We start from the raw sequence: 13,061 nt of genomic DNA, 5'->3' as shown, positions 1-13,061 counted from the left end.
CTTGGAGCAGTGCTTTAAGTGAGGCAGGCACTGATCCACTTCTTAAAGAACAGCCCCAAACTATCTCCTTGTCCTTAGGAATGAAGACCCTGCCTTACACAAACTTCCCTACTTCCTCATGCCCCACATGGAGCAGCTCACCACTGACTCAGCCTGAACTCTGTCTTTATTCTCTCAGAAGAAAGCTGGTGATTAAGGCCAGGACAGGGGACAACTTTCATGAGAGATTTGGAGTTATTTCCAGATATTTTACTTGAAGATTTATTTACAGACTCCAGATGTTCCTAAGAGAATAATACAGTACAGTCATGTTATTCATTGTATTTAAAAGAGGTCCAACTGGCCCAAAGTACAGATAAGAATGTTGCTATTGTTGGGTCTACCACAGAGAAACAGGGGTTGCACTGAAGTTACCAACAAGCCCATTGGGTAAGGATGCTTTTATCAAATATTGATACAACTCCTTGAGAATCCAACTGATACTCCATTTGTAAACATATATAGAACTTTCTACATGGTAACTTTGTTTCATTGGAGTAGTGATGACCTTCTGGAAAAGGCACTTCAAATACTGCTCTTAATTTTTTCAGTCAGATGTTTTAAGTTTTTAAATAAGTTACCAGTTAAGATTCTTCTTCTATTACTGAGTTAGTAGAGACCTCCAGATAATCAGATACCAGCTTTGCTTTTCAACTGCTTTAGCAGTGATGTAAGGGAAAATCTCCTGTATTTTTTTCTTTCTCATTGTTTCCCACTGTATAGCAGCAAAGTACTTAACTGAGGAGAAATTTCACATCTTTTTTTAGTCACGGCCTTAATCCAAGATAACTTAAGTAACATGGTTTATTTCAACAAAGTCCTATCATTTTAGAAGATACTTAAAGAAAAATAGAATAACATGGCTTGATTTTGCACCCCAGGCATTGAAAAATTTGTCTTTTTCCCTAATTGAGACTCAAGTTAACTTATGCTGTTAGAAAAGAATGTTCTAAAAAAAAAAAAAAAACTATTAGAATTGACGTGTGGAAAGGATTCTGTCAATTTATCTAAGAAAATAATTGAACATGTTTAGACATCAAATCCTTAGCCTCTTTGTTGTAAAAAATAAATTTAGAATGGCCTTAGATTGTAGAAGCATGCATAATACATTTCTTATAAGCAAGTGAAGATTGTTAATTTCAAAGAAGTAGTATTAATAGGCAGACTTGCGGGAATGGAGTTCTAGTGATTATATGTTTCTAAAATAATAAAGACCCCAAGGCACAGAGGCTTCTCGGATCTTGGACCAAGTGAGATGGGCTTTCTTTTAGGATAGTAGAATTGATGAAGTCATACATCTCAGTGTCTGTTCTTTTGTCTCTATCTCTTGACTTTCCCAATTGACTTCAATAGTTATTACCAGAGGTGAGTTATAACAACATCTGTATTCAATGTGGATTGGCTCCACGAACTAACAAGATATTTTCTAATAGTTCTGTGGAAGATAATTTAATCCCCCACAAAAAGAATGTGTGATATCATTACAGAAGAAGCAATTAGAAATGCATAGTTCGTAACGATCATGAAACAAAAGAGTATTCTCATAGGAGTTTAAATGTATTTCCTAAGACGGTATCAAGAAAAGAAGAGTTAGGCCTTTTTTTTGTTCTCTTTCCTGAGAATGGTTTGGTTGAAGGCAGGCCTATCCAGAAGTAGGCAAATACACCACAGCGATCTGGTGAAGACCCTCCTGGAACCTAAGTGGTGAGGAAGATGGGAAATGTGAAGCTTTTCAGAAAATCTGAAAAGGCCATTTGCCTTCACATTATTCAGATGCTACCCGTTTAGTTACAAAAAGAAAAAATTTTGCCTTTTGGCGTTTCAAAGGGGACTTGTCTTTCATATGTGACCCTGTGTTTTCACTCTGCCCCGTCACCACTGCAGGTAGCCAACATGGCAGGCTGCTCTCTCTGAAGCCATGGGGGTAGCTGGTTTGGAGTTCCCTCTTGTAGCAATAAGATGAGTAAATTTGTTCTCAGTCCAGAAGGGAGCTGATGATACATAATTCTCTTCTGAATACGGGCCGCGCCATCCTCAGAAAGACATCAGAGAACAAGTGGAATTTGTGATGAGCCTAATCTTATCCTGTACCCGGGCAGCTGCTAGTATTGTGCTCACCACACCGTCATGTTCCTTCTTTGGAGTATAGAGGGACTTTTTCAGGTGACCCACAGAAAAAGGAGCTGAGGATTTCCCTCCATCTGGCCCTACTAAAGACTAGACAAGGGAGAAGACAAGGGACTCTCATCTCTGAGGGTTTTGCTGTAAGCATCACCAGCTTCCTCTTAGAGTGGAGGCAGGAAGGGGGCATAAAATCAAGCCATTATTATTATTAGCCTATTTTTTTTTATTCAATAAATGTTAACATTTTAAAGGGAACATTGTCATTGATAATTGCTGCTTACTTGTTTTTTTTTAAAGTGTTGTCTTCTCTGACTTCTAATGCAAAATCTCTCCATTCTAGCTGGTTCCTCCCATTCAAAAAAACCAACTGGCTCCAAAGCATCAGCTTCACCATCTACTTCCTCCACCTCATCTCGTCCCAAAGCTTCAAAGGAGACAGTTTCTAGCAAAACAGGGACAGTGGGCACCACAAAGGGCAAGAAAAAACCTGGCAAACAGCCGTCTCGACCATCCTCAGAGGCAACCGCTTCTAGTGTGTCCGACCTTAAAGGAGAGCCTCCAGGGACCAGCGTGCAAAGCCTCAAACCGGAGCAGACTGTCCCTAGGGCCGAGGAGCAGAACGCAGGCAAATCCAAGTCTGCAGTCCCTCTGCTCCCTGGGGCTCCTCCCACGGCCCCTCTTCCTCCTGAGGAGCAGTATATTGTTGCCTCAGACATTCCCATAGTCCTGGTCAGCAATGGCGCTGACCTGCCCGTCCCTGCCTTAGACCCAGGTCAGCCTCTCTGGACTGAAGAGCCGACAAGCAGAACCACTGTCCACTCAAGCACTGGCTTAAGTGTTAGCAGAGAAAGCGCACAGTGGTAAGTCGGGGTACAAACCCCATATTCTGTCTGTATTCCCTACGGAGCTGAATACTAAGGATCTCCAAACCCCTCTGTTAGAAATGAAGGAACCTACTTTGATTTTTATCATTTAATCTAGTGAATGTTAGGTAAGCACATGTGTGATCCAGCCCCTGGTTTTTCATAGCCCTGCTCCAGGAGTGCCACGGGCTGCTGGACAAAATCGCAGTGGTCCTCCTGACAGATACCGCCTCAGGTCCCCGGCTTTCGGGTGCATGCAGAACCTGGTGCCTCATCCTCAGCAGGCCTTTCTCTTTTCCCTAGACAGTCCCCTTCTCTTTCCTTACAGTGGCTATTTTAAATCTTTACCACGTGTGTCCAGGTTGCCCACCCACTCCTGCCTACCTTCATTTCAACAAGTTATTTAGCCTTCTCCTCCAAGAAAACAAAGACCATTAGGAAAGAACTCTTTCAAGTCCCGTCTCCTTTTCCTCCAACCTTAAAGTGGCTCATTTTCTTGCTTCCTCAATTCCCCACCCAACCTCTCAAATGTTCTCTCTCCTGGGAAGCTTTTCTGTACTCATCCAGACAGAACCCGTTGTTGCATCGACTATACTCTGACAGCCATTTTTCTACCTGTTTGAGATAGAGGTAAGAAGTAAGACACGTTGGGAAAGAGCTATCCAACATGTCTTATTTACCTCTATACCCCTGGCAACCAAAACTATATCTGGTATGCCACAGGCATCTCATCCAGTTGCCAAGCCAGAAGCCTGGATTCCTCCTCGGGTCTTCATTCTCCTTTGTTCTCTGCATCTAACCCTTCACAAAGTCCTATACATTTTCTACTTAAAGGTAGAGAAGACATGTTAGCTCTCCTGTCCCACAGGTATGAGGAGACAGGATATCAGATGTCAGGATGTCAGAGTATAAAAGACGCCATAACCCCTTCTGTCTAGGGAAGGCTTGGAGCTCTTAAATCCAGCCTCTTCTCTCCAGTTTCTAAGAAGAAAACCAAAATTGCTGATAATGACCTTCATTTATTGAATACTTATTTCATGTGAGGAACTATGAATCATGATTTAATTCATGTAAGTCTTCCCTGAAATATCTCTGTTTAATAGGTGAGAATGCTGAGGCTGAGCTTGCCCATGATCACCCAGTTAATAAGTGGCAAGACCAGGTGCACGCCAGAGCTGCATACTGAATTCCATCCTCTAAGTAATATTATTCATTTCCAAAGTAGCTGCTTCTACTTCTTCTGCAGTTTCTTTTCTTTTTTTTTGCTTTTGTTTTTATCATTTTGAGTATCATCATTTCAAGGAAAGATAAATGTTAAATTAAAATTTATTTTGTTTGATAGTTTAATGATTTGAAAGGATATTGAAATGAATGATTGTGATGTCCTTAATGCTTTGGCATATAGAAAATGCCTTCATTTCGTTAGAGTGTTTTCCGGCATTACAATCCATCGCAACTTTTAGAACTGAATGGTCGTTCTTTGAGCTTACGGTGTTTGTATGCCTTCTACGTGCTGGGCAGTACACTAAGCATCAAAGATACAAAAGTAAGGAAAACCTTGTATTTAAGATAAATTGTTACCAAAATAATGTCCAACCCAGGAATTGTCAGTGTTTAAGATAAGGTCTTAGTTTAGGGAAATAGATTGAGCATATGAGTATATTCATTTTACGGTCTTGCAAGGTGCAACAAGGTGATTCCTTAGATAAGCTTCAAAGGAGACAGTTTCTGAGAGAAACCTGACTCCATCCATCCACTTCCACAGACATTTAGGGAGGGCACTATGTTGTGCTAAACACTGTGCTACATGCGGGGGCTTTAATATCAGTCTTCAGCCCAGATATACACAGGATTGTCAGACAAAAGAGGTGAACATCTGTTTTACATTTCCACTGGAACTATGATCAGAGAGCAAGCTTAGAGCACCATTAGACACTGAAGTATTTATAACAGATTCTCCTGTCACTCAGGGTAGCTATAATGCTTTCCTAGAAGAGAGCATAGAGATTTTCTTCTCTGTACATTCTTCACAATTAAAATTTTAAATTACAGTTCATCCCACAGGGGTGGTTTGTGTTTGCTTTTGAGTTAATGAGCCTTCAGTAAGTTGTCTCTCAAATTTCCTTCCAGATTCCTTCTTCCATTTTTAAGTGGATATTTGAATTGGAATTTCTGGCTCTTAGTCACTTGCTTTACTTAGAACTCTCCCTCAGTTATGCTTTGAGATGAATGTGTGAAAAATCCTGTCATTGTATGAAGAGGCTCCTGTTGGGAATACAAATATCAAAACTTCAAAAAGACAAGTGGCCATTGTAAAAATATCTACCTCTATTCACATATTGCAGGAAAGTAACTCTTTGGTAGGTTTATAATCATTGGCAGTTTCATCAGTGATATATAAGTCTGGTATAATTAAACCAGAAACTAATAAGCCCATCTGGAGCCTGTGTCCAAAGGGACTTGACTGTGTTTAGCCCATTTCCACAAACACTGAGTTGATCGTATCCTCCAGTGTGCCCAGGAAACTTTGGGGGAAAAAAAGAGCCAAATCATTAGTTGATTGTTACAAATTTATAGTATTAAATATCAAGTTACATACAATCTGTAGTACCAATATAACAATATTAAGTATAAAATATAATACTTAATAGGTAAATTAAGAGTCTTAAATATGGGTTCTAGAGTGGAGTTGCTACCTTGTACCTTTTTGGGTAATGTGAGCTATAAATTATCTGCCCTTCTTATACTTATAGTACAGTTATAAGTTGTAAATGTCGCAGAAGTCTTTGAGAACTGCAAAACATGAAATACAAATGATGAGATTGAAATAATAGATACCATAACAAGTTAGTGTACAGTAATATAAACAATTATCAGGGCTCAACCCCAAGGTATCTTTTGTTCTGCTCTTCCAAATGTGTTACTGATTGACATACCTGTTAAATGTGCTGTGGTCACCCACAATGGCAGACTGTTGAAACAAGAATGACCTCCAGTGACAATCAACTAGAAATGCAGACGAGAAAAGTTTTCCCATAAGATAGATCTTCTCCCACTTAAAATGAGATTTCACACTGGGGAAACAGTATGGTCGTTCCTCAAAACATTAAACACAGAATTACCATATGGTCCAACCATTGCACCTCTTCTGTATATAGCCAAAAAAAATTGAAAACAGGTACTCAAACAGATATTTATACACTGATGTCTATAGCATCATTATTCACAATAACCAAAAGACAGAAATAACCCAAATGTCATCGATTGATGAATGGATGAACAAAATGTGGTATATACATACAATGGAATATTACTTAGCCTTAAAAAGATTGTGAATACATGCTACAACATGGATGAACCTTGAGGACATGCTAAGTGAAGTGAAGTAAGTCAGACACAAAAAGACAAATGTTGTATAATTTCACTTATTTGAAGTACCTAAAACAGTGAAATTTAGACACAGAAAGTAAAATGGTGATTGACAGGGGCTTAGGGAAAGACAAGAAGCAGGGAATTATTGTTTAATGGAACAGTTTCAGTTTGGGAAGATGAAAAAGTTCGGGAGATGGATGGTGGCAGTTGTCGCACAAACAGTATGAATGTACTTAATGCCACTCAGTTGTACACTCTAAAATGGTTAAACTGATAAATTGTATGATATGTATATTTTACACAAAACATGAACCACCTTTGAAAAGAAGAATTTTGGCTGTTGTAGAATCTTCAAGACCTAAGATTCTGATATCTGTTCTGATTCTGATTACCTGTTTTATTAGTCAAAAGAACTGCTTTGGGGTTTGGAGTTTTGGGGGTTTTTTTAATTAATGAAGACAGCAAGCACATGTTTTGAACTAAATGGTCTCTCAGAAATGTCACATCCAAATTTAGATTCTTATATTTATATCAGAAGGCAATTTGGGGATCTTTTATATCTTACAATGAAGAGTCCATTATTTTTTGTATGATACGTTGTTCATGTGTATCTTTTATTCTAGTCCATGAAAATTGGCAAGCTTTGTATATTTATAGTAACTTTAAATGAGAGATTTGTACCAAACTAAATAATAGAAAATTATTGCATCCTTATCCATCACCTCTCTTTTAAAGTATCCACTCCACTTTCACATTTTCCATCTCAGGTTATTAATAATTAATACAGTCCTGTGAGAGGCAGTTTTACAAATGGATAAACCAAAGAAGGGATGTATGATTTTTTTACTTTTGACTCAAAAAGTTGGCTGTGATGAAATAGGATTAATTCACACATCAATTTAAAAAGGTATACTTTTGTATGTCACTACCCTTCTTTGCTGGGTTGCAAAACAGTATGAATCCCATTTGTCAAGGACCTTTCATCGTTGGAAAGGCAGGCAGGAAAATGGTAGCCGAGGTGCAGTGGGCCATGTGCTCCAATGAAGTTGTCTTCAGGTCATCGTGGAAGCAGGGAGATGGGGCAAGAAACTAGACCAAAGGCCCATGAAAGATTCCTGTAGAAGCTAAGGCTTTCATGGACACTTGAAGAATAAGTAGGAGTTACAGGTGAAAGAAAGAGTCCAAAGTCAAATATGTAGGAACTTCTAGCCCTTCGTCTTTCCACTGAACTTCCATTGCTAGAGAGGTTTGCAAAATAGAGTTTTCCCATATTCAGGCACTAAATATATCTGACTTCATCTAGTTAGTCATTTTCCTATATTTTTATTTTTATTTTTATTAAGGTATCACTGATATACACTCTTATGAAGGTTTCACATGAAAAACACTGTGGTTACTACATTCACCCGTATTATCAAGTCCCCCCCCACACCCCACTGAAGTCACTGTCCATCAGCATAGTAAGAAGTCAGTCATTCATTTTCATTTTACAGATGAAGAACTGAAAAGCTTGAGAAGTAAGTAATACTTTACTGCTCTTCCATTTCAGTGGCTTTAGCTGCCCATCTGCTTTCTCCTCTCACCAGCCTGAAGGCTGCTCATGAAGCTGGAACCCCTTCTGGAGTTGGTTGCTCTGAGCTTCACACCATCCCTGTTGTTGTTGTGCCTCTAACAGCTTCACAACCAAAGATGAGCCAGGAAAGGCAGTACCTCAGCAGCTGAGCCCAGGGCTGATGGGAGAACCTTCTGGATCCATCAGCACCCCTGAGGACACCAGCCCAAGGGAATACCAGGCCAACGACTCTGATTCTGATGGGCCTGTCTTATACACCGATGACGATGACGATGAAGAGGATGATGACGAGGATGGCAATGGAGAAAGTAAGACTCTTTTCAAGAGGTGGGGAGGTGGACAGAAGCAGCTGGGTCTTATAAAGAACAAAGGCCTCATTAGGAACCAAAATATTGGATAATATTTTCTTTCCCACCAGATTCCCTCCTCCAATTAGAAATGTGCATTTCCTACGTTTTGGCTTTTGATGATAGGCTTTTTCCTGATGATGATGCCATGAGGGCAGGGGATCAGGCCTTCGTCTATAAAGCTGATATGCATATTTGTATTTGCATGAAGAATCAAAGCTGCCTAAAGACAGGCCTCTCTCAGAATCATCAAAGATTCCCTTCCACCCTGGGATCTTTCTTGAATAAAAAGCATCAGGGCAGGACTCACTGGATTACTCACTGGAGGTGCTGGACAATTTCATTCACTTTTATACTAGGGTTGAAAGAAAAGGGAGGGAAGAATGAGTCAAGAATGGCAAGTGCCTTTTAAGAACTAAGAACAATCACTCATCCACAATGAATAAGATAGGATAGTAAAGTGGAAAAAGTCAACCATTTATGTATAACTTAGGGAACAGAAAAGTGCTTTTTAAAAAAAATTTCTCAGGATGACTTGGGAGGGATTAACTATGGAGTTGAATTTATAGATTGTGGAAAGTCATTAGTGTATTAATGATTAAACATCAGTTTGTCTAATTCTTTCTAGTTTGTCCTGAACAGTAACAAAAACGTCATTATCATCCATTTGGTATTAACTTTCTGTTGAGATGTCACAGATTCCTGGATAATTAAGTATTAAAACATTGGTACCAACAATATACTTTTGCCAGCTTGATTTCTGGGTAGAAGAAAGGGAAAGATAGGGATTTATTGTATAGTGTAAGTAAAGGAGCTAAGTTTTTAAGACTTAAGAAAAAACACAGAAAAAGCATTACACAATCAGTAATTTCCATGATACACTGTCTCAGTGAAATAAACTTCAAATATCACTTACCAGATGATGAGGTGATAGAGCAAGGCTTTTCCTGGTGCCCTAACATTTTTCAGAACATTTTAAAAATAGTTCTTCAGTTTTTCAAAATGAACTACATCCAACTCAAAACTTTTTTACTGCCCTCAGGTTAATTAAAATTCCACTCTTGCCTGTGGTTAAAGAATTTCATCTGGACTCTGTTTACAAAGTCCATGCCTTGTGTAACCTGAGTGCTACTTGCTAAAAGCCTCTCTCTACATTTCTTTTCCAACCTTCAGGTGCCTTGGCAAGTAAAATACGGCGAAGGGATACTCTCGCTATTAAACTTGGCAACAGACCATCTAAGAAGGAACTAGAGGACAAGAACATCTTACAGCGTACATCAGAAGAAGAGAGGCAGGAAATCCGACAACAAATTGGAACCAAGCTAGTCAGGTAATTACTAAAATTTTAGTATGGCTTCAACTAATTCAGACTTCAGCCTCTTACAGGATCCTACATGAGATCATTGTGATTTCCTTGGAAATGGCACCCCTGTCCTATCTGGTGTTTCACAGTTGGTCCTGGATGGTGAACCGCTCAGAGCAGCTGCCCTTTCATCCCGCTAGTCAGTGGCTTTGAGGTCGCCAAAGCCTGATTCAGCAAACTTTTTCCATAAAGGACCAGTTCATAAATACTTCAGGCTTTGTGGGCCAGAAGGTCTCTGTTCCCGCCACTCAACTGTGCTGTTGTGCTATGAAAGTAGCCCTAACAGTATATAAACAAATGAGTCTGGCTGTGTTCAGTGAAACTTTATTCATGCAAACAGGCAGCAGGCTGGATTTGGTCTGTAGGCCAATTCCTGGCCTAATTCATGGACTTCTGTGATTCATGCATTCCTGTGTTGCCATGAATTCTCCCCTGGGCTCTAAGACCGCAGAAACATTAGCTTGCATGGCCAGCTCCATCCAAGTCAGGTAACCATAACGCCTCTACCCAAACTTCCCCCTTTTAACTTCAAATAAATGGTTATCTGACTCCTCTTTTCACCTCCAGCCATTATAAGATTCCTACTTTTGCCACAGGTGACTTTGGAAATCACTTAACTGGCAGTTTTAATAGAAGGGCATGCCAAAGCTCACATTTTTATGAGCAGTTTAAGCAGATTAAGTATTATGTATTTTGCTGTCTTCTCTCACTATGCATAAACAACAGGAGGCATACATTTGGAGAAAGGAACAGTCTAGAAAACCAGAGCAAGATTTGGAGGTGGTAGGAAATTCTTCTCCTTGCTTGGAAGTGAAAGGCTTCTGTTACTGCAGTATTCCTGTGGGGTTGGCATGTGCCCTTTATCTGGGTACAGATGGGGCTGAGCAGAGTCTTATGAGGATTAAACGAGATGACATATTTAATGCCTGTGTCATACCAAGCACTTAATAAAAATAATTTTTTTAAATTATTAATTTAAATTACTATATATCTCTTAAGCTAATCACTTTTAAACATTAAGCCCAGTGTTGGCTATCTTACAAGAAAGTGGAACACATGTACATTGCTCTTATTCATTATTTCCGAAGAACAACTTAACAATATGAAAGAAGTTATAAAGCATTCTATTTCTTCACATGGTAATTCTATTTGGGAAACTATACAACAAGGGAATAATCTAAAAGGGGGAAAAAACCCTATATTTTACAGAGGTGTTTATTCAAGGCTATTTATAGCAGTGACAAAACAAACCAAAAACAGGAGACTGATAAAGAACAATGTGAGAAGTTGACACCAAGAAAAAAAACGCAGACCAGTGGCTTTCTAACTGCTTCCTCAAGGGTTTCTCGGACTTGATATTCAGGGCTTTGATGCAAAGATCCCAGGAAGTGTGGGTGTGTTTCTGGGGTAGGACGAGAGAGAACTGCTTCATCCCAGGTTTAATCATGCAACCAGAACAGCACCTCTTCTGTCTGCTGTACATAACAATTCCACCGCAAACCCCCAAAATCTGAGAGCCTCTGTAAGTACACACATAGACCATATTCATAAAAAATCTTTTTGGATTAGGGTTTTTGGTGTTAAAAATATGTAAGTTAAAAAACAATTTACATTTTGTTTTTCTACGAACACAGCACATCTAATCACTGCCATTCAAAGATAAATTGCCCAGAGTTCCTACCTTAGGGAACCCCATATATATGGAAAGAAACAGAATTATATATTGCATGATGGGGTTATGTGAAAAGCACAAACATTTAAGTCAAGAGAACTAGGTATGGATTCTAGCTCTAGTGTTTTAAGCAAGTAAATTAATTGTTAATTTCCTCATTTGTAAAATGGGAACTGGCTGCTATCTTGCCAGATTATTTTCAGGATTCAAGATAACATGAGTTAAGCATCTAACACAGTGCCTGGGACTTTAAAAGTACAAAGTAATAAAAGTCATGATGATTATCTTTATTATCACTAGTGGGATAAGTGCTTTAGTAGATGTATAATCTGTGTATAAGCCCTGTATAGGAACAAAGAACCAGGAGCCTTTCATTCTTACTTGCAGGTCAAACACCCACCTTCCAGGTATTATTTTGGTCATTTGTAAGGTTTCAGTGGGTGCAGAAGGAGAGGAAGGCATTCCAGAGGGAGCAAGCTCCATAAACAAAAGAAGGCTGCTGTCTTCGGGGGATGATATAGTATAGCTATGATATGTGTATCTTCAGGATACCTGGGTACATGGAAGGTACAAAATCTACTGGCAGAGATGCTCACTGGGTTCTTTTGTAGGCTCAGTTATTTAAGATGAAGATAAAACTTTAACAAAATGTTTAGTGAGGTATTTAAAATATAATTTATTTCAAATCTCAATACCATTTCTGTCACAGCCGTAAACATTTAGAATTAATAGTACCAGTTTAAGGTTACCTTTCCTGGATATTGGTTTAATTTGTGCAGACTCAGCCTACATCCAGGGAAAGATTTTGTCTGATTAATGACAAATTAATGTAAACAAGACCAAGGAGAGGGTTCTAAAGGGTTATTAGGACATTCAGCTTTTGTGTACAAATAGTGGCTACTAATTACAAAGGAGCCTGGCTTTCCTTGAAGGCAGATGGGAAGGGCCTATATATCTCAAGATGTCTCTGTGTATATTGTTAATCCATTTGAGATCACAAATGCAGTCTTTCACTTAAAACACTGCACAGTACAGTTTGATCATCTTTTAGGTTCATATGAACTCCTAAGCAGAAGCCTTTTTTTTTTAGATTCTGATGATCTGTATATTAATTAGGGGATGGACTAAGCTGCTCTAATGAAGACCAAAAAAGTGCAGTGGTCCAAATAAGGTACTTTCACTGGTTTATTTCTTTTTCACCTAACAGTCAACAGGTAGTCGGGATGTCTAGCACAGCTCCTTGTAGTCAGCTGGGCCCAGGTTCCTTCTGTCTTGTTGCTCTTCCATCCCTGTGGATATTCTTATCTGCAGGATCTGAGCTGGCTCACATGCCCATGTTTCAGTTCTAGCCTATGGAAGGAGAGAGAGAAGGGAATAAGCATACTGTCATTTTAAGGGTGAAAAGCAGACATTGAAAACAATTCTGCTCACATCCCATTGCAAGGACTCAGTCACGTGGCCACACCTTGCTGCGAGGGAGGCAGTCTGTAGTTGGGGGCTGCTGCTAAAGCTCAGGAGGCTCTGCATCTAAAAGGAAGAAGGGAAATGGATAATGGGGGGTAGTTAGCAGGCTCAGCCACAACCTCTAGTCTCCAAACTAATAGGAGACCTTTTTTAGGTTTAAAAATGGATTTTTTTGTTTTATTTTGCATCTCCTACAAAGGGGACCTTGTTTGTAACCTGCAGTATATCCTTTTTGTCATCATAG

General features: G+C 39.3%; 1 protein-coding gene and 1 long non-coding RNA gene across 7 annotated transcripts in view; one reads left to right on the top strand and one right to left on the bottom strand.

The window, feature by feature from the left end:
• The window catches only part of PHACTR2 (phosphatase and actin regulator 2), a 252,895-nt gene that overhangs the window by 202,469 nt on the left and 37,365 nt on the right, over window positions 1-13,061 (top strand). For all 6 annotated transcript variants that reach the window (XM_057489140.1, XM_057489139.1, XM_036906843.2 and 3 more), the window contains 3 exons: window positions 2,504-3,023; window positions 8,074-8,279; window positions 9,492-9,648. In XM_057489140.1, coding sequence (XP_057345123.1) covers window positions 2,504-3,023; window positions 8,074-8,279; window positions 9,492-9,648 — 883 coding nt within the window. The remainder of the gene's footprint in view (window positions 1-2,503; window positions 3,024-8,073; window positions 8,280-9,491; window positions 9,649-13,061) is intronic.
• On the bottom strand, window positions 8,214-13,053 carry LOC130679720 (uncharacterized). The gene is made up of 3 exons (XR_008992734.1): window positions 12,819-13,053; window positions 9,713-12,703; window positions 8,214-8,326 (listed from the first exon to the last, which is right to left on the bottom strand). It is a non-coding gene; the product is annotated as an uncharacterized LOC130679720 (long non-coding RNA).

This window comes from Manis pentadactyla, chromosome 12, assembly GCF_030020395.1.
Source record: "Manis pentadactyla isolate mManPen7 chromosome 12, mManPen7.hap1, whole genome shotgun sequence".
Classification (NCBI taxonomy): Eukaryota; Metazoa; Chordata; class Mammalia; order Pholidota; family Manidae; genus Manis; species Manis pentadactyla.
Note: the sequence above shows the minus strand (reverse complement) of the source record. Positions and strands in the feature narration are given on the sequence as shown.